The sequence below is a fragment of the Pleurodeles waltl genome, chromosome 1_1 (assembly GCF_031143425.1).
Source record: "Pleurodeles waltl isolate 20211129_DDA chromosome 1_1, aPleWal1.hap1.20221129, whole genome shotgun sequence".
NCBI classification, from domain to species: domain Eukaryota; kingdom Metazoa; phylum Chordata; class Amphibia; order Caudata; family Salamandridae; genus Pleurodeles; species Pleurodeles waltl.
The window spans coordinates 619525547-619550364 of NC_090436.1; the positions used below are offsets into that span (position 1 = coordinate 619525547).

The following is a 24818-nucleotide window of genomic DNA, read 5'->3' on the forward strand; positions in this document are numbered from 1 at the left end:
AAAATGTCTACCAAGTGTGGCAATTACAGTGACAATATTATAGTAGTAGGGTATTACTCCTGTGAATGAGCACCAGTTTAGTAGCTTTAATATATTCCAAATTATGATAGTCTCTCGAAACAAAAAAAATAACTAAAATGATTGCATAAGATTTGTTAAATAGCTAAACCAGGAAATCAAACTGCCTGTTTGTATTTTCCCTTATACTGTGAAAATGATTCAGGTCCAATGGATCTTAAATGGTTGCCAGAATCAGAGATGGACTGTTTCTGTGGTTAAAGTGACCCTGAACAAAGTGTGTAAAATTAAAATGTTCAAAAAATGGCATCAGTAATCATTAGACAAAACTAAAGGCACTTAACACAGATTGATCTATTGGCCAAGCATTTGTAGCGCTTGATTGTGTGGTCACATCTTCACCAAAGCACTCAGATTTTCTGATCACCCATGTACCATCTCAGATTGAGAGTCCCTGACTGTCTCAAAGCCAAGAGACACTGGATGAATTCTGCTATCCAAAGCGCTACTGCTGAGATCCAGCCACCTGAAATATTAGATTTCACATCACACTTGCCCCTACTACTATCATTTCCTCTGCTCCACACACACCTGCAATCACTCCGCCAGGAATATTCACGAGTATTATGACGGCAGCATGAGTCTGGTGTGCTTCGTCACCTGCACCATCAGGGGGTTTCAACCTCTGACTATCCAGAAAATGTGCTTACATTTAACTTTTCACGGCTCGGTGGCCAGGCTGAGGGTGAACGGGTCAAAATCATGCATATTTCCCATGCGCCCGGTTCCTGAAATTCACAGGAAACCCTCCATACCAGGTGACTTGAAGTGGTGTCACACCACCTTTAGGTACCTAGGAATAAACATATATCACGATAGCCGGGACCTAAGGGCAAGTGATTAGATCCATAAGGGTTTCCCTGCCCTTCTGGTGTTCGCTCACACTATCGCCTATGGGCAGAGTGGCCATAGCAAAGATGATACTATTACCACGCCTCCTGTATTTCTTTATGGCCCTGCCGTTGGTACTACCTGCTTCCTTCTTCAAACTCTTGAACAGTTTACTGACTGCTCTGATATAGGGCAATGGCCGAAGACGCGTAGCATTATCCAAAATATATCAATCACTTACTCTAGGGGGACTAGGGGCCCCCAGAGGTGAATTATATTACGCAGCCACTCAACTGCAATGGATATCTACCTGGATCGGGAACCCCACCAGCGCAGAAACACAGATGATTCTATTGGATCTCAGCAATACCGAGGTATTGCATTATCTCATGAACCGCGAGTGTCCTAAACACTCACGCAATATCCTACTGACTACTGCGCACTGGGTCTGGGGCCGAATTGCACTATTAGGCAATAAAATCCCACAATACTCCCCTAGGATCCCACTGTTGGCTCATCCAAAACTTGCAAAAATAGCAACCAACGTGGGTTTGAGCGTATGGGGAGACAAAGGCGTACGTACAATCGGTGACATATATAATGACGGGCAACTCCAAACATATGTGGCACTGGCCGACAAATATACCCTAGGATAAGGTAACTTCATAACTTACGGAGTAGTACGACAAGTATTACGATCTCGTGGAAATGCGCCAACGCGGAACCTAAGGTTTCTCCCATTCTCCACGACTTGTTAGAAAGCATAGCCGCCCCAATAAGTGTATTAAATACTTACAAAACTCTCACCACTCATATCGAACATACACAGGAACAAGCAAAAAACAGATGGGACCATGTGCTATCAGAACCCCTAACACAACACGCATGGAACCAAGCTATGAAAATGATCTATGAAGTATCCCGTAACCCCCGCTTCCGGTACACACAGTTCAACTATGTGCACCAAACATACCTGTCGCCACACTGCATAACGCGTATTTTTCCTCAGTCGCTGCAATCGTGTCCCAGATGCGGAACCACAGAAGCCACTTTCTTTCATATGACATGGGACTGTCCCCCATTCCGAAACATATGGAATGACATAATAACTTTGCTAGCCGAGTGGACAGACACTACACTAACTCCCAGTCCTGAATTATGCTTATTGGGCATAGGGCCGTGTCCCAAAAAACGCAAACACACACTTCAATGTATTGCCCTAGCACTGGTGATGTATAGGTGCCTTATAGCCATGCAATGGAAAGCACCGAGCGCCCCAAGTATTGTCCAGTGGCGTGCTGAGCTGCTGTGGTGGGCTAAAGCTGAAGCACAGACACTGCAGCTCCTCTTGGACAAAGGAATCCTTGTCAAGGGTCTAGACCCTTGGAACTCTTTTGTGATTGCTGTAGAAAGCAAGGATGACGAGCGTCCTCCCTGAAAATAGTAAATAACAGACAACACCCAACACTTAAACAATGACTCCAAGACACCAACACAAGTGTTCATTGTCACATACACCACAAGTCGTAAACCAACATACATAACTGAGATATGGCATATGAGGACAGCCCAGGCATATTGCTAAACAAAAAGGTGGGAAAAAAAAAAACATACTGGCTCTCCAGCGACAATCTAAATTAGGGGGTCAGAGCACTTAAATACATTATCTGCCCGGATGGGCCCAGCTGCTGTGGGTGCTTCTTTTACCCGGGGGCTGCCACACCATCGCCTTCTCCCCAAGTGGGGGACGGGCCCATGGACCCTCCCTGAATAACACTTGGGCTGCAGGTGTGGCCACGTGGCCCTGGCTTGGAGGCTGGCTTGTCAGACCTTAAGGGGGGGGTCGTACTCCCCCTAAATCTCATTCTTCTCCTTTGCTTCCTCCCTTATCCCCCCTCCCTGACGGTGCTCGCTCAACCCGCTCCTGCTCTATTCTCTGTGTCCTTCCTCTGTACCTTTAATCTTTCTACTGCTATCTCACATGGTGTGCCAGTTATGCACTTCAAATGTACATTACTTCATTGCCCTTTTGCTCACGTGCGCGGGGGCTTCCGCGCATCCGTGCATGCATGGAGGGGGAGGCTCCTGCACAGGAATGGGAAATGTGGCAAAACAAGAAAACTTCAATGCACCCTATTCCCTGGAGCAAATTGTAATCACCTGTATCTTTCTTTAGTGTTGCCAGTTGGCCGATATAATAATAAAAACATATTTCAAAAAAAAAAAAAAAACAGAGCAAGCATTGTTTATTCACTTGGGCTTCTCAAAAATCTTCTTCACTACTCACTAAACTGCGTATTGCTGTTTATGCATTTTTCTTACATGTCAAATCTAAGATAGATTTCAATTCGGATGAATTGAATCTAAAAATATCATACTGGTGTTTATGCATATGTCTTGTCCTAGATTGAATCCTGACAAGTATTTTCTGCCTTACTTTGAATGTTCTTACTTAGATGTACTCAAGATAGATATTTTTTGTCATGTTATATTTTGTTTCCAACATGAGCTCCATGTGAATGTTTGTTCCAAGGTTAAGACTTTTTTCCTGGCACTGATAAGAAAGATAGCTAAGAATTTATAGAAAATATGTCCTTATTTTAAATTTCGAGGTCATTAACTATAATGTATGTGACATAATGAAACCCTTCATTTTGTTTATTTACTGCAGTGTCCACCATAAAAAATGATTTCAGTTCTACAGCCAAAAAAACTCTGTTCAGGAGTGCCAACTTTTGTCATGAATATAGAATGTTAGTGCTCTAGTTGTTCATTAAAACACTGTGATGAAGCTGCAGTAGAACACTGGTGAATCAACTGACAAAGTGCTGCTGGTGTTGGAAGTTAATGTTTCTGCACTTCAGAATGTTTTACTGAAATGGATGAGCAAGATACTTGAGAACTCGTAGAACAAATGTCCTCATTTCAGCTTTCTAGAGTACTAGCCATAAATTCTATAACAAAATAAGCCATCTCATTTTGTTTATCTCTGAAGGAAATGTTTAGGTTTTAAGATTTTACCAGTCAGTAAAAGCCCAGAGCACTCCATTGTCTCCAAAGGAGCTTCCAACATTCCAATGTTCTAATTGTTCATTAGAACTCTGTGTTGAAGCAGCGGTAGAACACAGAGAAATCAACTGATAGACTGTTGTTCGAAGTACATGTTTTACTCAGCATGTCAGACATTTATCTCACATGGATGAGGATGAATTCATACAAAATGTGCCCTCATTTTAGCTTCTGGAGCACCTTCTATAATTACAAGGAGAAAATAATCAGATATTTTTTTTTCTCTCAAATCTGGTTCATTAAATCCAAACTGATGATTAGACTTTTTCACAGGCTAAAATCACCTCAGAACTCACCACAGTTCCTAAATTTAATATGACAAGAACAAAGAATGATTTATGTTGTGACTAATATGTGCGATCAACCTTCCTAAATGCTCGATTTTGTGGCCTAAAATCCAGGCATTCATTATACTGGATTTCAATGGGACAAAAATAGTGGAGCCTTATCTCTCAAAAAACCCACAGGTATGCTACTTGTTACCTTCACCTAAATAGTCCTTGAAAAACACACCACACCATCTGACAAGCACGTTTGTGATCTTTACCCCAAATGTTAATGGGTATGGTTTACAGAAGCAATATTATCCAATGGGTCTGAGGGCGATCGCTGGCAGTTACTGATCAGGGTGAAACTGGGCCTTCAGTTTCTCCTTGGCCCTATGAAGCCATCCCAGTTAATAACTAACTGCGAAGCCCCCCTCGATAATATTGCTTAAATAAATGATCAGGCCAAACTGATGAATTTTATAGGGGATTTAAACTGCTTATACCCTTTGGAATAAACATCATGAACATGCTTGACTCGCCACTTACTTTGGTGATCTGTACAATGGGTATTGTATGAACAGTTTATGATGTTCTTCAGGTCATGAGCTATAACATAGGCAGTAAAGCACTGGTATTTTACAACATCCGATCGTATGACAATCAATGCTTCTAAACCTAGTGTTTTGGGTAAAGTCTATTGTGCAGCACAGCACACAAGGTTGCATCTATGGATCTTCTACACAGGAAAATTATGCATCGATCTGCACTAGCATAGGAAATCGATTCTGATGGCAAATATTTACAAACAGGGTTGTTTCCCAATGAAAATCCGTTGCAATGTCAGTTATGAATGGAACAAAAGGACATGTAGATTGGTGCCCATTTTACTAAAGCACTCATCACAATTAGCACTAATTAGCTCTTCTGTTGACCAGTTTCAGCAGAAATCCACCACACTTCACATGCCACTTTGCAAGGGCACTAATCAATGCACTAGCTCTCAGCAAGCTAGATTACTGTAAGACTTTCTATTATGGTTTCTTGACAACTCCCATATAACTACAGGGCAAAAGTGTCTAACTTTCCTAGGCTCACCTCTGACCGCTCCCACACGACTCAAGGCCGGCTAGCTCACAGCATACAAGAAGCCCCTATATTTGTTCCTTAAACTAGTATACAAATCTATTCATGGTCAATGGCCTCAACCCCAGCCCTTGTCTTCTGCAGGCCACTGCCACCCTTAACAACTATACCCGTTGCTTCAGTTGGAAATGTGAACACTACTTTTTACACTATCAAATGTTCACCTTGCACACCTAACATTTTATATAATTCTCACTCTTAATTCTTCCCGCTTAAATGCTCTCCCGCTCTAAGTATATTTTCTTCCACTCCGAATAGTAAATGGCCATAAAAACAACCTTACCTACACTGATGGTTCAAAGCACCTCTGTCCTGTAGACTGACATCCCCCTAGACCAGGGGCTTTCAAACTGGGTGGCAGGCCATCCTAGTGAGGCCTCGACTAATCCCAGGAGGGGTGCCAGGCTCTGGCCAAAAGAAGCATTATGCTCATAACAGGGCTTTTGTTTAAAGATGAACACGAGGAGCAGCAGTAAACCGCTCTGTAATGGGCCATCTCTAGCATGTTGTGTCATTCATATTCAAAATGGGAGTATATGTCAAAAGGAAAAGGACTCCAAATACTCTTCATACAACCCGCCCCCCCACTTCTAATAATCAGACTCTGAATACTTTTACACGTTAGTAACGTCTGCCTGATCACGATAGTATGTTTGGCATCATGCATTTGAGCGCATTTTTAAAACAATAACAGAATTAACTGAAATGTTTAAATAAGTCTACACATATTTAAACATTGCCAATTTCATAGAATAGTTGTGAAAATTTTGTAGGGGGCCCAATATTTATTTTTTTCACTTGGGGGGAGGTGGCACCCCATTGAAAAGTTTGAAGACCGCTGCTCTAGACGAAGTGCCTTATGATCAATTGTTGGACTATCGAGTACTGTCCATCTTTTTCCCACATCTTGATTTTGTCCAAAAACTCAGAATAAATCGTATTTAGTGCAGCTGGTGTAACTTTGTTGTACATGGACAATATGTAAAAGTGCAGAACCTTTCATTTGGGACAAGGAATGTGGGATTAGCCTATACTCTAAGTTCTAGATATCAAGGTAGTGTTCCAGGGATGTCAGTTGAATGAAGAATGGCTGAGGGATCGCCACACTCTTCTTAAAATAAATCACTTAGGCTTACCTCTGTGTGTCATGTCTTCACTACGGGGGTGCAAGAATTTGCTATACAGTTTGTTCAAGGAGTCAAAAATTAAATGAGCACAAAACATAAATACAAATACAATACTGTAGAAAGCTTTAGGCTCTGTTCGAATCCAGACCTCTTTACCAACACCACAGTTCCAAAACACATTTCACACAGCGGCCTTTATTCAAGTGAACGTAAATATACCAAAAAACAACAAATAAGAATGTAGATCAGAAAAAGTCATCAACCTCACAACCAGGTTATGTCCCAATGTTAATATCTGTAGCCACAAAACGCATAGAATGTGATATGCATGATCTCCTGTACTGCCATAGAAGGAGGTCCTATTAATACACACTGTGTGCGTAGCGATCAAGTAAACCACGTTGGTGCAGCACTGGAGTCTACTTAGATCGCAAACATGTAGGAGTATCTAGATCTATTGACAGATAAATCTATTGACAGCTAAATCCTTGCATGACATCTAAGCATCTTATCTGCTCACTCTGCTTCCTTATACAATATATACAATGATTGATGTGTCTAACCTACCAAAAAGAGACCGGTATAAACATATTTCCCTTTGGTAAACATTTCTTTTGCATCATGTACAAGAGTCAGTTGAATAATATCACTTACTTTGTATGAGGTCTTTGTGCTCCGAGATTGTCCTTGCTGGATCCAACCAGTACTGCAAAAAAGAATACAAACAAAATGACACAGTGGCACAAAGCACAGCTGGTAGAATATTTTCACACATTCATCAAGAATGGTGGCGGCACCCCCAGTGAGAGTTCTCAAGCTGCCTAAAAAGGCTTCCAAACAGCAAAATATTAAAATATGCAATTCATTTGCGTGGTGTTCAGTCAACCACTTCAAGCAAAATAGCGACTTTGCCTCCCTGTACCTCATATATCCCTCGGTGTGCAAAAGAGAAAGGTCTGATGTTTTTTACAGAATCTGGGAAGCTTCAAAAACTTAATGGACATTGCTAATTTTGAAAAAATAATTAGGGAAAGTAGTTCAACATAGTACGCTATGTGATAAAACAAAGTCCCTGTATTAACTTTCTTCAGATTAAGTTTCGCAAATTTGAAAATACTTTGCAACATTGTCTACGTGAGAAATTTGTAATCTCCAATTACTAATTATTAATCTTAGGTTCTGAAGTAACGTGATACTCGCTGCAAAAAGCGTTTCAGCGCTTACTCAGGAGTCGTAAGCGCTATATACATACATTTACAATTTACAGTTACTGAAACCAAGCAGGAAAATTATCCTATTTTTCTCTACTTACAGATAATGACAGTTAGTCCCTTCAGAATTACAGGGACTTCCGTTAACAGTAAATCAAGAGAAAGGAAATGACGTGAATTTTCACAGGGCACACATAATGAGGGCCAATATGTCACAGCTAGGTCAAGAAATGTAAAGAAGAGACTAGCGAGAGTTTCCACCAAGACAAATGGTAAACCATAAACAGGGCCACTGGAATTATGGGGCATGGGAGGACCAAACAGGGTTAACTAAGTTATGCATCAAGAAGAGGCAAATTATGTACCAAAATGCGCCACATTTTGTGACAGTATTATCTCTTTCATATTTTTCAACAGAACAATACTATCTGGGCAAAGGTTTCGCCTCATTATTACCAGTTTCACAACCAAATACAGCAATAAGCAACAAAAAGGTGACCAGTCAACCTTTGAAAAGCCCATTCCACTGCTTGGCAACACGCGTCATTCCGTTTCTAGTAACTTTTGATCTGTTTGAGCGCAAAACTAAATTGTATTTTGTTAATTCTTCACATTATGCAGCAGGTGATGGATTATGTGTCAAATGTGGCAAATTATAATTATACATAAAACGCAGTGGATGTAAAATCTCATCAATCCAGTGGCCCTGACTGTGGAGAAAGACAAAACAAGTTCATAAAGAAGTGCCAGTACTAAAGTTATCCTCACCTAAAACATCACGAAAGAGAAAGCAGCACATAACATGGACAGTTCTCACCAATACTTAATGGATAACAGGTCGCTAATGCTCTGTGCGGACCCTGGTCACATGTCTCACCCATACCTTCTAAGGATTCATCTACAACATCCTGATCTTGTGTCGAACAACCACACAGCTCTTTCTCTACACTGGCCAACCTTTCAATCAGCGGTGCCTCCTCCGCTTTGGCGGAGGTGCGTCATCACCCCCCACAGGAGCTGCAAATGTAAACTATGTTTATTATCATTTTATTGTAAAAGGGGCGGGGCCATGAGGCATGACAGGGACGGAGGGGGAGTGCACAGCACTCTCCTAAGTGCGTATGTATGTTTGGCCGGCCGTCATGGGCCGGCCAAACACACAAGCGTACTGGGCTCTCTCCAACCTGGCACTGTGTTGCCGGGTTAGAGACAGCAAGCAGAGCCTCCCACTCTGCCTTGGAGAGCCAAGCCAGGGCACTCCGGCCAATCCTAACACTGCTTTCATGCTGCTAGCCGCATGAAAGCACCATTAGGACTGGCTGCAGGCTGGGAGCCAGTGCCTGCTGTGAGGACCAAGGAGCGGCGTGGTGGCGAGGAAGATACTTTTTTTTATTATTATTATTTTTCGTTTGTCCTTCCCCAATTCCCAACCCCACCCCTGCCACACACCGCACCACCCCACCACCCCCCCGAGCGCCGCAACTGCTTTCAATCACAACCCATTTCTGCATAGCTGCCATTTCAGAAGGGAGTATCCCACCACATCTTAACCATACAATGATTGCCTAATGAGAGCGCTAGTGAAAGTGATTTAACTTTGTGGTAAGCTTTCTGATACAAATTCAATAAACAATCTACATATCCTGCCACTCTCCAGTCCAACAGCCTGGCTAAATGGGCTACACAATTCCGTACAATCACTTCCCTACAACCACACTGCATATTCCAGAGATGTGTGCTAGCTATGCCACATCTGGTGGAAGTTGATTTCTTTGGGAGTAATGCTGATACTCATATACCACTTACAACCAATAGGTCTATACCTGTTGTTTCGTAATTCCATTTTGTGTGCTTGCATACCATAAGCCATTCGGTGTCTGAGATCTGCTCCCTGTCTCGCTGCATCCCACTGTCTTACTTTAGTTATTCAAGGCTGTGAATCTGCTCTAATATTGTGGAGCAGTGCTGTCTCCATATACTGCCATGGCTAGTGATCCCTGAGGTACAGCCCCTTCTGGTGTTTCATGTAGCTCAGAGATGCCTTCCTATCACCTACAAACATACTCAAGGTCCTCACAGATGACCAGCAGAGGTATGATGAAAAGCTGTTCTGCATTACCAAACATAATGCTGCTTTCACTTCCTGCAAGACAGACTTGGCTGAATCTGATAATTTGGTAGCACTGGCATTCACCTACACCAGGTTATCATGTCTGTGCAAGACGTTGCCCAGCCTGAGTGCCTTTTTTTTTTTAGGTCGCAGCTGTGCTGCCTGGTTTTCTAAAGATACCTTGGGGACTTTCAGAAAGTTGACATATTTATGCTTTCAGCTTGTTCCTTACCTTTGGCTTTGTGGTTTGTAACTCATACTTTATGACTTTCCATTTGCTGACTTTAATTGCTTTAGGCTCTCCATGTTCAGTTCATACCTACCATGGCCTTAATCATATTTTCTGTTTTCTTCCACAAACTCCCTTTCTGTTAATTGGTCTTTAAATCTTGTTCTTATCTCATCACATTTGCTGTGCATTCTAAGACTGAGGTCAAATGTCAGGCTCTGTCCTCCAAGGGTGCTTGTTTACTTTTCTTTCTCTGACTTCAAAGTGAGAGGATTTATGTGACAATTGTGTTGGATAGTGGAGGTAGGAAAGAGTTTTCTTCAAGCACACAATAACATGTAAATGAACTAAGTATTTCAGAATATATCAGAATTATGAACCCACAATGAAGTACATTTTTGTGATTTCTGTAGTGCGAAACAAACAACATAATATGGTCAAAACGAATCTTAAACTAGGTAATGCAATTTTCACATATTCTTGTCTGTGCACTGTAAAGTTTTATAAATAAAACTGTACGTCTGCGCAAATGTAATGGTTATTTCAATTGAAAAAGTGTTTGTCTGTAACGGTACTGTGCTACCACACCACGAATACTCCACTCTTTGCAACTCCACTCTACTCTGCACAACTTCACACCACTGCACTCTACTCTGCACCACTTCACTTTAAACCACTCTAAGCTGCTGCACTCTGCACCACTGCACTTGACGCCACGTCATGCTATGCCTCTCTATTATTCCCTGAACCACTTTATGCCAATGCACTCTTTGCCACTCTACTCTACACCACTGCCTTTTTCACCATTGCACTGTACATCACTCCGCTTAAGGCCACACTAATTTACTATGCACAACTCCACTCTATGCTACTGTACTCTATGCCACTCTGCATCACTGCACTCCACGCCACTGCACTTTAGGCCAATGCACTTTACTCTGTAACACTCAACTCTATGCCCCTGCACCCTACGCCAATCCACCCTTCACCACTCTAATCTACTCTGCACCACTGCACTCTATGCCAATGAATCATACACCACTTTACTCTCCGCCATTACACTATATGCCACTCTAGTCTGAAACAAGCTACTCAATGCCACTGCCCTCTACTACACTCTGTGCCACTTCACTCTATGCCTCTCTACTCTTAACCACTGCACTCTATGCCAAGGCACTCCACACAACTGAACTCTAACCAATTGCACTGTAATCTGCATCACTGTACTCTATGTCACTGATCTCTAGGCTACCCTACTCTACACCCCTACGCTCTGACACTACTCTGCAACACTGCACTTCCTGCCACTGAACCCTGTGCAACTGTACTCTGCACTACTCCACTCTACCTCACTGCACTTTATGCCACTGCACTCTATGGGATTATACTCTACTCTGCACCAGTCTATGCCACTGCGCTCTGTGTCACTCGATTCTACTCTGCACTCTACGCCATTGCACTCTATGCCACTCGATTCTGCTCTGTGCCACTGCACTCTGCATCACTCAACTCTAAGGGCCAGATGTACGAAAGGATTTTACCCATTCTGTGTCTATGGGAAAAAGCTTTCGTACATATGGCTCTAAGTCACTCCATTCTGTACCACTCCATGCCTCCCTAATCTACACCACTGCATTCTATGCCACTGCACTCTACTCTGCACCATTTTCCTCTGTACCATTCCACTCTGTGCCACTCCACTCTACTATGTACCTCTTTGATCTACTCCACTGCATTCAGCTTTGTACACAGCTGAATTCAATGCCAATGCACTCAGTGCCACTACAGTCTATACCACTATACTCTGCAACACTCTACACCAATGCACTCTACACCAGGCCACTGTACTCTATGCCACACAAGTGTATGCCACTCTACGCGACTACACACTATGCCACTCCAATCCATGACAGTCTCTGCCACTCCACTCAACAACACTTTACTTCACTCTTCATCATTCCACTCTATTACACTCCATGCCACTCTCTTCTATGCCACTAACTTTTAGCCATGCTGAACAGCAGCCATGCTGGTGAACATCATGGTTAAAACACGTTGGCAAAGCCAATAGTTCTTGCACATGCAAGAACTATTGGTTTGCCATTGCTTGTTTCTATAAACCAGCTGATTACAAGCACCAGCAGGCATAAGAGAGTCATACTGGCATAGAAAGTCCTATGTAAAGTCACAGCAGTCACTATACACAGAAACAAACATTCTTAGTTAATGAGGATGCTCTACTGCCTGGCTTGGTTCTTGTTACATTTGCTCTGCTAACACAGGCTGAATGCAGTAGTCGGATGTTTTGTTCACCTTGAAACCTGAGGTCTCGAGCTTTAATCATGACTTCAGCACTTAACCAGGCATCTCGTGATTGTGGGTAGATCATTTAAACTCACTGGTGGTAAAAATGTGTAATGTAATTCCGTGAAAATGAGATTTCCTCCACACAATATCTTAGTTTGAGCTACATAAATATTAATACAGACTATTGTTCCCATTTCACATCTTACTTGAAAGGCATGTCACTACTGGAATTTAAATTCATCAGTTGATCTAAAAGTATGCTTCACCTTGCTGCAGATTTGCCCTTCGCCAATCATGTGATGTATTTGAAAAAACATCCAGATGTACCATTCTCACTTGGGGGTTGTGACTGGGCTAGGAAGGTGTAAAACTCACTGGACGCCATGGCTTTCGGCAGTTATTCAGAGAAACATGGTGCACACATGTGTTTTTACAAAATATGTAGAGGTTTCAAAACAGAGCAAGGGCCTCTCTCTGGAGATTTGTGGAGGTTGCAGGGCCTTAATACTGCTATCCTAAAATGAGTAACAGTGCAGCCGGCAATACATCAGAATGTAATCTGGTAGCATGATTGTATATTCATTTAGGCGAAACATATTAGGCCTATAAATGTGGGTCTATATTTGGCAGTTGAATATCAGCTTGGTGAATGGTCCTGCTGATGTCTTGGATGTGATGAATTTCAAGTAATCTAAGTTTTCTTTTACATTGTTGGGTTGGGATAATTGGAGCAGTTCTATATAATGAATCACCTAGTTGACACGATTTTGTGGAGAATACTTTCTAGAGGGAGACCCCTATACCTCTTTTTTCTAAGAACCCTGCCCCATTACATGAATTTGCTTTCTAGGCAGGCCTGACACCTCCAACCTGTGCCTTCATTCCTTCTTTGTTTTTTAACCCCTTCTAAAAAACCTGATTGTCTTTTCCTGTACATCTAAGCCTTGAATCTCTCCACAACCAAGCTTCCATTTTCTTTTCCTCTTTACCCACTCCTCCTTCCATGCCATGTTCTGTCTCTAGCTTTCTTCCTAGACTGCTCTTTCAGCCCTAGACAGATTGCAGCGGGCATAAAAAAACAGACTAACGTCCTCTTTTCTGTGGTTTGCCCCTTAGCCCACAGCTCTTTACAAATAGCAAATTTCAAGTAAAGGTCCAGGCATCCTGTTCTTTGAAATTGTCTGTGATTCTTCCATCCTTAAAACCCAAGAATCGACACTAGATTACAATTTGTTAGCATAGTAATTGTTTTGAATGACTAACGATTAGTTAAACTAATCGTTTAGCAAAATTCTAATCAGTTAGCTTGCATTCACCAACTTGATATACTCTAAGCAGCTAAACCGTTTAAATACCATTGGCATAAAAAATAACTGAGCTTCAAAGCATGTCCATATGGGCTTTTGAACTTATCATAAATTAATAATTAGGCTTCAGATGACAATAATTTGAAAAAGCCTTTGTATGGATATTTAAAAAGAAAGTAAAAGTAACAGAAGGCCTGGGGGAAAATAATTCTTGAGACTGTAACCTAAAAAAACAATTGCACAGTAGACCTGAGGACCTAATGGACATAACCAAATGCTAACACTATGATTCACAAAATAACAGTGTACGAGTCAGCAAAAGGTATTTCTTTAGTATGTATTGAACCAGTTTGAGACCTGGAATAGCATTTTAAACACACAAAATGGATTTAGATACCCATTCCAAATTGTTACAAGGAGAGGTGTGAAAACGGCGTCTTCTCCTAATTGTGATTCGAATGGTAAATATTAATGGTCTACAAATGTAACTGCAGCCGCAAATTATTGGTAAATTATTGACTCCTCAGAGGAGGTGGCAACCCATTGGCATTGGGATGCTGCCCTGTTGGATAGCTTCAGTTTCGGGAGTTGTAGAGGAACATGCTGTGCTACAATAGACCACTGCCTGCTCCTCTGGATGTGTTTCCCAACAGGAAACTATTTTTTAAGATCAGCATTCATTCTTTTAGGGGACATGAGCTGTTTTAAAAAAGGTTCCCTTTCGAATATGTAGTCTGGTGTTTCTTGCAGGCAACATTCTACTGTTTGTAGCCAGTCAAAGGGGGTCACGAATAACAACCTGCCTAATTGCAACCTACTACGACTGGAGATTCTGCAATGTACTAACAGAGAGGGATGACCCTAACAGAACGTATCAAATACCTATCCTGACACCATGAATGCATAGGGATGAAAAATATTTCCCTTTTTAATATATATGTGTACATATATACCTATATATATATATATATAGATAGCGTTAACCCCTCTGGATCTTCAGGAAATTTTGCAGACCTATTCTTTTTTAAGTGATTAGTTAAAAGGATAAAAAGTAAAAAGGGGGGTCCCAAAGCATGTTTATCCACCAATACATTTTCCATAGACTTTTTTAAACCAACATGGTGACAAAATGGCTGAACAGATTGATATGAAATTTGGCAGGAATATAGATTATGGTGTGAAAAGGGTCCTTTTTAGATTGAGCATAGCAGCGCGCAGGCGCTGCTTTTCTGACGTGTTGGTATGTATCTGGGCTTTTGACCACGCCCATCGCACACCCATCACTATCACTTGTTCGTGGGCTTCCCTTTCAAAAATCCTTTGTTTTCGTTGGTAACTGCTTTACTTTTGTCCCTCCTTATGGCGGTTTTGTTAACACCTTGGACATTGACCCCGTTATATAGATAATTGCACTTTTGCAGATAACTTTGACTGCAAGCGAACTTCTGTTTCCTTTTGTCTCTCTCTTCAAGCTAACAGAGGCACTTTGAATCAGCTTGCTTATGTCAACTGTTTTACTTTTTATTTTCAGTTTGTGTGCCAAGAAAAGTCCGGTTAGGAATTTATAATGCTAATAGCTCTACCTCGAGCAAACGTGAGACGCATTGCATTGCAAATGCTTGTTGATTTTTTTTTTCTTTAATTTGTTCACTTGCTTTTAAGTAATAAGGGACAAAGTTAGTGATATATTAGGCCGCAGTACACCACAGTACCTTCGAGGTATGCTGCAGTACATGACAATCATGAAACACAGTATTATTGGTTAATCAAAGCCCTTGCAAAATAAAAAGCTAGCCATATTGTTTACAGCACTCTTTGTCTTTATTCTATGTTTTAACACGAAATAAAGCATATTGCTCTTTTTGTGATGTATAGGAAGAAAGGAGCAGTTTAACGATGTCTGCAGAGTTAGTGAAAAGTATTTTAATTGATTTATATAATTTTTTTTAAAGTTTATGATGTACAGCAGTACTTTCTTGAAATTAGTTAGAAAGTACCACAATGGTAATTGAAATATTTTTTAAAAGTGTATATATGATCAAATAAAATTAGACATAAAATAGAGTGGCTCTTAAAAGAGCCCTTTTTCTTTTTTTACAAAACATGTTTATATATGTCTGTCAAACCAAGTTTGTTAGGTTTGAAATGAAAATAGGGTTTCCAAAGGTTGAAAAACGGACACTATCAGGATGATGCAGTGCTGCATTGCCATAGATTATATTTAAATGAAAAATGGAAGACATGTTATGATTAAGAAGGGATGCTGGCACTGCCTTGTTGACATGTTTTCGAGTCTTTTCAAACTTAACAGCATTTACAGTAGACCACTTTCACTTTTGTCTCTGGCAAATATTTGAGAACACAAAATGTATGTTTGGAAACATAGACATTAAGATGGAAAATGTCTCCATCTTAATTCCCAACCTACCTCCAGTTAAATCATTGTCATCATAGTGGATAACCATAACGTGGGGATGGTCACATCTACTAACAGAGAAAAATAGAGGGAATAACTGATTCCATTTTAAACCTCTTTCACCAATCCATGTTAGTTCAACTCCTTTTGAACCTAAATCATTTTCAACACCTACTCTCTTAGCATGGTGTCTGGCCCCAAAAATGAAACTGTGCCCAGCCAACCAAACCCTAACCCTCTTGCACATACACTGACATACAAGAATAAAGAACACAGATGCAGACAAACAAATTTATAAAGAGATAGATGATTGGCATTAGGAATCTACATCATACTAACAACGTAATTTTGAAAGGAGGACAATTATTGGTTGAATTCAGTCTAGGGCACTAATGTAGCACAAATGCTACCAAAAACTAAAACGAGGTATGAAAATAGGCTAGTCTGCAGCAATGGCCTTTAACAAGCATTAGAAATGCATTTGAAGCACGCATTTCTGGTCACCTGAAATTGAAAACAAATAGAAAAGTAGCTAAGAAATAAAATTAAGAACTAAAGCATTATGTGATGGGTTGCTAACAGAAGGGCAGTCTCTTATTTTCTCTTTTCCTGAGGAGGCGTTGGGTAGCAATGAAGTTGGTGACTGTAATCTGGAGTGACCTGGTTTCTAATTCAATTTACAAGTTACCAGTAAAGTCCAGTAACAAGGCCCCAAAGGAGTGTAAAGGTTTTGTTATTACATGGACAATTTGGCTGCTGAAAGCGGTAAAAAAATCTCCATGTGAAATGCTGAGGAAAGACATGGAAATTGCAGCAGAATCACAGGGAAACTAGGGAAAACGTGAAAATTGCTCCGGAAACACAGATTTTCCTATGTTATCTCCCACAAACGTGTAATTATTTTTATTTCCCACTACTGGAATTATCAAGGCCCCCAGAAAAGGTCACTTCGGGGCAGGCAAATTATGGGAATTTTTCCAGGCCAGTTGTAATCTGGCTCACAGAGAGACAGACTGATGGCTCAACCCCCAACACAGGAAGTACCCTCCACCAGATACAAAAATTGGGTGCTGTCCATTGGAGTTGGGCCTTGATCCCGTCGGGCTCTCCTGGAATGTTAAGCACAAGAATTACTTATATGACTTTTACATAACGCACAAACAAATCATCTACAAACCAAAGTGAAAGAGTGTGTGTAGTATGGCACGGACACAGCCTGCACTTATGTGGACCTACATGATAAGGACAAAAAACTGGTAGCCATCAGCTCATTTAAATATTCTCGGCTGTCCCTAACAGGAAAGGTAGTCTTACACATAAAGTGAGTCAAGACACCTGAGTACAGCGATGAGTCCACACTGGTAGCAAGGTAGACAGTACTATCTCACCAGATCTGATGGATCTGAGTGCACAGGTGTCTGTGCAGTTCTGTGCCTAGGCATTCTGTTCTTCCCTAATGAAGGGACAGGCCTAAATCAGTAATGATATTATTCAAACTTGGTGGGTCACTTACAAAATCAAGCATGGCATTGCCAATAACCTCACAAGTAGCATCAGCATTCACAGTGACACCATCTATACCATCCCTAATTACAACTCATATAATATCTCTTATTATATCGCCAACTGAATTGTCCGCGAGGCAAGTAAGGATTGCTTCAATGAAATAGGTCACATCTTCAGTAGAACAAGTAAAGAATGTTCGTAGTGACAATGGTATTCTTGATATGATCTGTCTTGGTATCGCTGACACGTAAGAAGCTATTGTTCCTAATCTCGCTATTAACGCCACTGATGATGTTACTGCTGAAATTATCATTGATAAGTATAAGTTATAAGTAACATACAGTATTGTCAGATGTGGCCACTTGTGCACAGGGGGAGAACACGTATGGTCCTGTTGCTGCTTTTTGTGATGTTGTTCGGTTAGGTTTATTCTATGATTAAAATTTCCCTTTAGAACAGAAGGTGGCTAGTGAATAAGACTGGTGTGAGATGCTGCTGAATACTAAAAGAAAAAGAGGAGTAGGAGTGAGAAGGCTCAATCAGCTTCACTTTATGGTTTTAACTCTCTGCCTGCCATGGAGAGGTGTCTCTGGTGGTTACCACATAGTCAACATTCATGGCTCCACTGTGTCAAAGTTATGGCAGAACACAAGATGCTCGAGAGCATCTGATTTTCTTTACAAGTCATTAGTTGGATGCCACGCTGCTGGGAAGATTGGAGGAGGACCTTGGAAGTCTCACTGCATTACAATGGGTTGTGCACCAAATTATTTGTGGAAATGCCAGGGCTAGAAGCAGAGACGTTTTAAAGCGTGGGCAAAGTTGGCTCTGGACCAGGGCCCCAACCTTTCAAGGGTCCCCTGATAGAAGAAACTCTGTTCTGCAGAGGGTCTTGCTCTTATGACACTGAATAATTCTTAAACAGCTGGTTGTAAATAGTGTTTTTCTTTATTTGTAATGTGGCTAATGAATGGGAGTCTATTACAGACATTTTGCAGACAAATGTGTTGTTTATGTTTCATGCAACAACCACAAGAAATGTTCTTTTAGATCAAAACAGGACCTCACATATGAGAAATGGGAGGGTGCCACAGACATTATTTGCAGCTTCTGCTGTGTTACAATATTGAAAACTCACATCACTATCCTTAAGTATTCGATGTAAGCACATTTAGGATTTGAAACAGCGTGCCTGTGCACTGTCAGTGACCTGGCCAGAGAGGGTATGAAAGAGCTGAAAGTGGATCAAAAATTCAAAGCTGTTCGAACAGGGGCCCCCAAAATACGTTTGCCTCAGGGCCCTAAAATCGTCAAGATGTCCCTGGCTTGAGGAAGGATAAGGAGAAAGTAAGGAGGCTCACAAGTCTGGGACTGGACGAAAGTCAGACTGGGTAGAAATATGACAAAGTAATATTTTGGTGATGAATTTAAGTGAGGGAAGGCAAGGCACAAGCTTTCATTGTGAATAGGAGAGGGTGGAACTTGGCGCACTGATTATGTTCCTGGCCAGAGAGGGACTGGGCTCAGTTGGGACTCCCAATCAGGTCTCCCGGGTTCAGATGGGACCCAAGTTTATTTTCGGATATCAATAACATATTGTTAAAGATTACAGAGCTCGAGTTTGAATAGCAAAGTAACCCATCCTACAAAGGGTCTGACTGGCAAAGAAAATAGGCCTGAGCACCAAACTAAAAGTGGCCACCATCAGTGAATCAAATAGCCAAAAAGTGACCTTCATTTTCAAATATGTGCAATTTTAAATTTGTAAATACAAGCTGTATAGGTGTTTTGCAAAGTACGGGAGACTGTATGCATTTGTGTTTCCTGTTGGTTATGATTGTGGTAATAAACCAGCCCACCAGACCATAAGACCGGCCCACAAAAAGCCCAAAAAGCAGCCCATACACAGATCAGTCAGACCAGCCCGACGGTCACTGCCTAATTGCTCTATAAGACATTCTTATCCTTGTGCTGCAATATCTTGGGTTTAGCACTAGAACAGCGCAGCACTTCGCCTTCTCCTCCTTCCAGGCTCGCAATTGCAGGCTGCTCTGTTCCATGTACAAACAGTCATTTCATTTTAAACCTCTGTTATTCACCAAACACAACTTATTATCTATTTAATGACACGTTTATCTCAGGGTTATACCAGCCAATGAACTGAAACATAATGTACTTCCTAAAAAAGGTGAAATTGCTGCGATTAAAGTGTCTTCAAGAAAGTATATGCACACCGGATGTGACAAGTCCAGACACACACCATCCTTAATTGACAAAATATGGACTTAAAGAGGTGAGTGCGGAATGATGAGTAAATCCTTCAAGCACAAACGAAAATTACTAACTGTGACTTTCTTACTAATTGTAGGAAAGCTACACTAGGTTTAGAGAATGTAAACATGATGAAAAAAATCTTGGCATGTCTTTAAAGGTTAGCAATTCTACATGTAAAATCTTTTAATGCCTCTTCAGCACATGATTTGCCTGAAGAGCATGGAGGCTTCAGGAAATGACTGAACAGCGTGGGTGCCATGTGATAGAGTCTGCATGTGAAGGCATAAGCACTCTTCCTCCATCAACCTTCAGCATCCAGAGGTGGAGTACTTAGAGTGCAATACCTTCAGCGTCCCTGCCTCAATCTCTGGTGTCCCAGAGTGTAGGGTGCGCAATATTCAGTGTACATTGGTAGCAGCACTCTTGCCTCAATCTCTGGGATCCCAGAATTGAAGAGGCACAATACTTAGAGTGCGATGGCATCAGCACGTCTGCTCGGTCTCCGGAATACCAGATTCAAGGAGGCGCAATATTCAGCATGCAATGGTATCAGCACCCGACTCAATCTCTGCAATCCCAGAGTCCAGGAGGCTAAATATTTATAGAGCAATGGCATCATTACCCCTGCCCAGTCTCTAGAATGCCAGATTCAAAGAGAAGCAATATTCAGCATGTGATGGCATCAGCACCCCTAATTTAATCTCTGGAATCCCAGATTTAAGGACGCACAATATTCAGCTTGCGGTGGTATCAGCACCCCTGACTCAATCTCTGGAATTCTAATTCAAAGAGGCGCAATATTCAACGTGTGGTGGTATCTGTACCCCTGACTTAATCTCTGGAATACCAGATTCATGGAGGTGCAATATTCAGCATGTGATGGCATCAGCACCCCTAATTTAATCTCTGGAATCTCAGATTTCAGGACGCACAATATTCAGCGTGCGGTGGTATCAGCACCCCTGACTCAATCTCTGGAATTCCAGATTCAAAGAGGCGCAATATTCAGCGTGTGGTGGTATCTGTACCCCTGACTTAATCTCTGGAATCCCAGAGTCCAAGAGGTGTAATATTCAGCACACGATGGTATCAGCACCGTTGATTCAATCTCTTGAATCCTGTCACAGATACGAAATAAAATCAAGAAGTAAAGCATTATGTGATGGGTTAGTAACAGAAGGGCAGTCTCTTACATTTCTCTTCCCGAGGAGGTGTTGTGTAGTAATGACGTTGGTAATGCAGTCCAGGTGTAAAATATTTAGAATGCGATGGCGCTGTCAGCGCAGTCTCAGGAACTGCAGAGCCAGAGTCGTGATGGCCTCAGCCCTCCTGACTCCATCTCAGGAATCCCAGAGTTGAAGAGGCGCGCTATCCCCAGAGGCTCAGCAGCTAACCTGCCTCCACCCTGCGCATAGGGTCGTAAAAGGAAGGCAGCTACACATTACTGTCGCATGTCGGAGAAACGGAGGTTAGGTAGTGGCGAGAACATAAATACACATTGTTCTCTATTCCCTCCAGGGGACTCACCTGAAACACAAACCCTGGGTCATCCCTGTTAAGCACTGGAATCTACAACTTTCAACACCATGTAATGAGAGCAGGTAACAGGAGACAGACTAACTGCCCCTGAATGTGCTCCTTTGTCTTTATTACTGCCATGTTGTGTGTTTGTTGTTTACAACAGAGTACAGCGAGATCATGGAGAGGAATCAAACAAGAGCTGCATGGCACAAGTTGGGGCTGGGCGAGGGTGTACAGAGAGTGCCTTACCGAAATGTACTACCAAACCTTCAATGAGGCCATTTGATTGCTTCCCCTGAGAGACATTAGTCAGCAGGAGGCATTGCTTGCCAGGACATGTGCAATATGGTGTCTTTACAGGCAAAATTTTCTATAGAATTCTGACATTGTGAACAAGATCAAATATTCTACAAGCAAGACTTGTATGAAGGAAAACACAAATGAAGTCTAAGCATACTGAAAGATGGAGAGCGGGGAGGAAAGAGAGAGTGATTGAGAGGAATAAAACAAAGAGATGGGAGAGTGAAGGCAGAGACACAGAGAGAAATAAGGAGGGTGTAAGGATACAGGCCTTTTGCAGGTTCCCCCCACTTTTTGCCCCGTTTAGACAATTAGCTACACATTTTTCGATCCTGAGATTGCACTGAGGCCTGCTAACCAGACCTCAGTGCCTATGTTCTAAGCCCATCCAAATTGCATTTCCAATTGGATAGACCCAATTGTCAAGGCCTGGATTACTTATAAGACCCTAGTATATGGTACCTAGGGTGCCCAGGGCATGTAAGACAGTGTCCACTCAAGGCTGCAGCACTTTGTGCCAACCTTCATGTGACTAGGTAAAAAATGCCCCCCAGCCTGCCACTGCCAGTTTGACTTTGCCATTTAAACCAATGGCAAAGCCACCCCTTAACATCATATGTAAGTCTCCTCTAAGGAAGCCCTTTACAGTCCTATGGCAGGGAGCATTACTTTGTTAAGTAAGACATATGTTTTACAATATGTCTTAGCAGCAACACTTCCAAACTTTAATTTGGCTGTGGGTAAAGTTGGTAACCCCAATGACTAATACAGAGTTACCGGGGGCATCCCAACCCAGCTAACTTTTGACTTTGGAACAAAGGCACCAAGACAGGTGAACTGTTGGGGCATTTGAAAGGCACACAATGCCCATCTCTGGTTTCAATATGTGTATCTTTGTCACACTTCTGCCTCGTACCAGCCACACAGTGGTTCTGTTTCTATACACCAGGGGTGGAGAAAGATGTACGCTAGAGTTATATGCAAAATATTTTAGCATAGTGTGCTTCTATGGTAAAGCGCTAGAAAATGCTGGGCATGACATCTAAGATCTAATGTCCACAGAGTTACCTGAGAAATCTAAATCAGGTGAAGGTGTCTAGTGAGCAACTGCGATAAACAAGGATCAAAGCAAAGATCTGGAGCCGAGTTTAACCCAGCCCAGACCGGCTACCAGGTCTTCCTGGGCCTTTGGCCGACCCTCCCCTCCACCCAGCCTTCCTAGAATACGAGTCTGAGACCCTAGGTGGAGGTAAAAAGGCCACAGATTTAGTAATTTTAGGTAATAAATCACAAGATGGTAATAAACCTTCACAACAGTAAACTATCATTGATATGTACAATAATCCATGCAAGAAATTCAGTCATAAATCAATCATGCAGTCATAAATCAGTTAAATTCGTGATCCCAATCTCACACCAGTTTGGCAGCACTGCAAATCATCTCAACAGCACCCTCTGCCACGGGTTCCTGTCTGTGCATTGCATGTGAAGGCCACTCAGGTTGCGCACAGCAGCTTCCAGGCTTCCCTTGCTACCGATGTGAAACAGCCGAGGCCCTTTCCTGCTGTGCTTGGGTGCAAGTGCCATGTCTGCTTGTGACTATCCCCTCTGGCTCTCTCCATTGCCCCTCAGTGTCCCAGCCTTCAGACCTCCCAAGGACCACTGCTATGGCAACTCTTTCCCTTCCGATGGCCTACTGGCTGCCCTTATATTTTAATGATGTGGTTTAAAGGTGCTGTCTCAGCCAAGATGGTTAGAAGCTGTGGCTTCCAAACTTCCCTTGCTACCAATATGTGGTATTTGCGGCCTTCTCTGGCCATGCCTGGGCTGCAAGTAATGTGTCCATCCTGTGGCTAACCCCTTTTTTTTACCCGTCCTTTGCCTGACAAGTCCCTGCCATTAGGCACCCCAAGGACAGTGTTTCAGCACTTGTGTTTGCAGCAGATCCCTTTCGCCCTACTGCATTTGTGGCTGCGACACCTGCTGTCCAAGTAGGTGTGGGTGGGTGGGACAATGCTCGCAGTCACTAATTAACCACTGACCCCAAGCCTCTGCCTTTTAAGCTTCCTGGGGCAGGGGGCCACCATCCTCTCTTGCCATTTGCTCCTTCAAAGGATGCTTAACATGAGTCTTCTGATTGCTGCCAATCTGGTTCTGTGGCTACTGGGAAGGGCATTATTTCTGAGGTCCTCCTATCTCCTGATGAACCCGGAACTGGCAGATTAAATTATGCTAGCAGCATTTCCACCAGTGCAGGCACACTCACCTCTACAATCATAAGCCCTCCCAGTGGGCCCGATGGCATCTGGTTTGTGAGCTGGAACATAGAAGGCATTAAATCTAAGCTTATGGACACGGATTGGGGCTGCTTTCTGGAGGGTTTCAAATTTGTATGTTACAAGAAACATAGGCAGTTGATAAGCACTATAAGTATGGTTATTCTACATATAGTGTTGACGCCCTCCACTCTACTGCAGGCAGAACGTCGGATGGTCTGCTCATTTGGATCAAAACGTCCCTAGATTGTTCGATCAAGATTAGTGATACTGGCTCCCCCGACCTCCTTGCACTTAAATTGTCCCTTAAGATGGGTATCCCCTACTTTCTGGTGAATGTGTACTGCAGGTCTGCTCCCTTCAACAAGCAGTCACAAACTTTGGATATTTGGAATAGTGTATTAGAAGACTTTGGCGGTCATTCTGACCCTGGCGGTCAAAGACCGCCAGGGCGGAGGACCGCGGGAGCACCGCCGACAGGCCGGCGGTGCTCCAATGGGGATTCCGACCGCGGCGGTAAAGCCGCGGTCGGACCGGCACCACTGGCGGGCTCCCGCCAGTGTACCGCCGCCCCATTGAATCCTCCACGGCGGCGCAGCTTGCTGCGCCGCCGAGGGGATTCCGACCCCCCCTACTGCCATCCAGATCCCGGCGGTCCGACCGCCGGGATCCGGATGGCGGTAGGGGGGGTCGCGGGGCCCCTGGGGGCCCCTGCAGTGCCCATGCCACTGGCATGGGCATTGCAGGGGCCCCCGTAAGAGGGCCCCTAAATGTATTTCACTGTCTGCTGCGCAGACAGTGAAATACGCGACGGGTGCAACTGCACCCGTCGCACAGCTTCCAC

The 24818-nt window shown here is 42.7% G+C and overlaps 1 protein-coding gene across 2 annotated transcripts in view; it reads right to left on the bottom strand.

The window, feature by feature from the left end:
* Nucleotides 1-24818, bottom strand: part of EPB41L4A (erythrocyte membrane protein band 4.1 like 4A) — a 624815-nt gene that overhangs the window by 402824 nt on the left and 197173 nt on the right. For both annotated transcript variants that reach the window (XM_069226476.1, XM_069226475.1), the window contains exon 3: nt 7172-7223. In XM_069226476.1, the coding sequence (XP_069082577.1) occupies nt 7172-7223 (52 nt within the window). The remainder of the gene's footprint in view (nt 1-7171; nt 7224-24818) is intronic.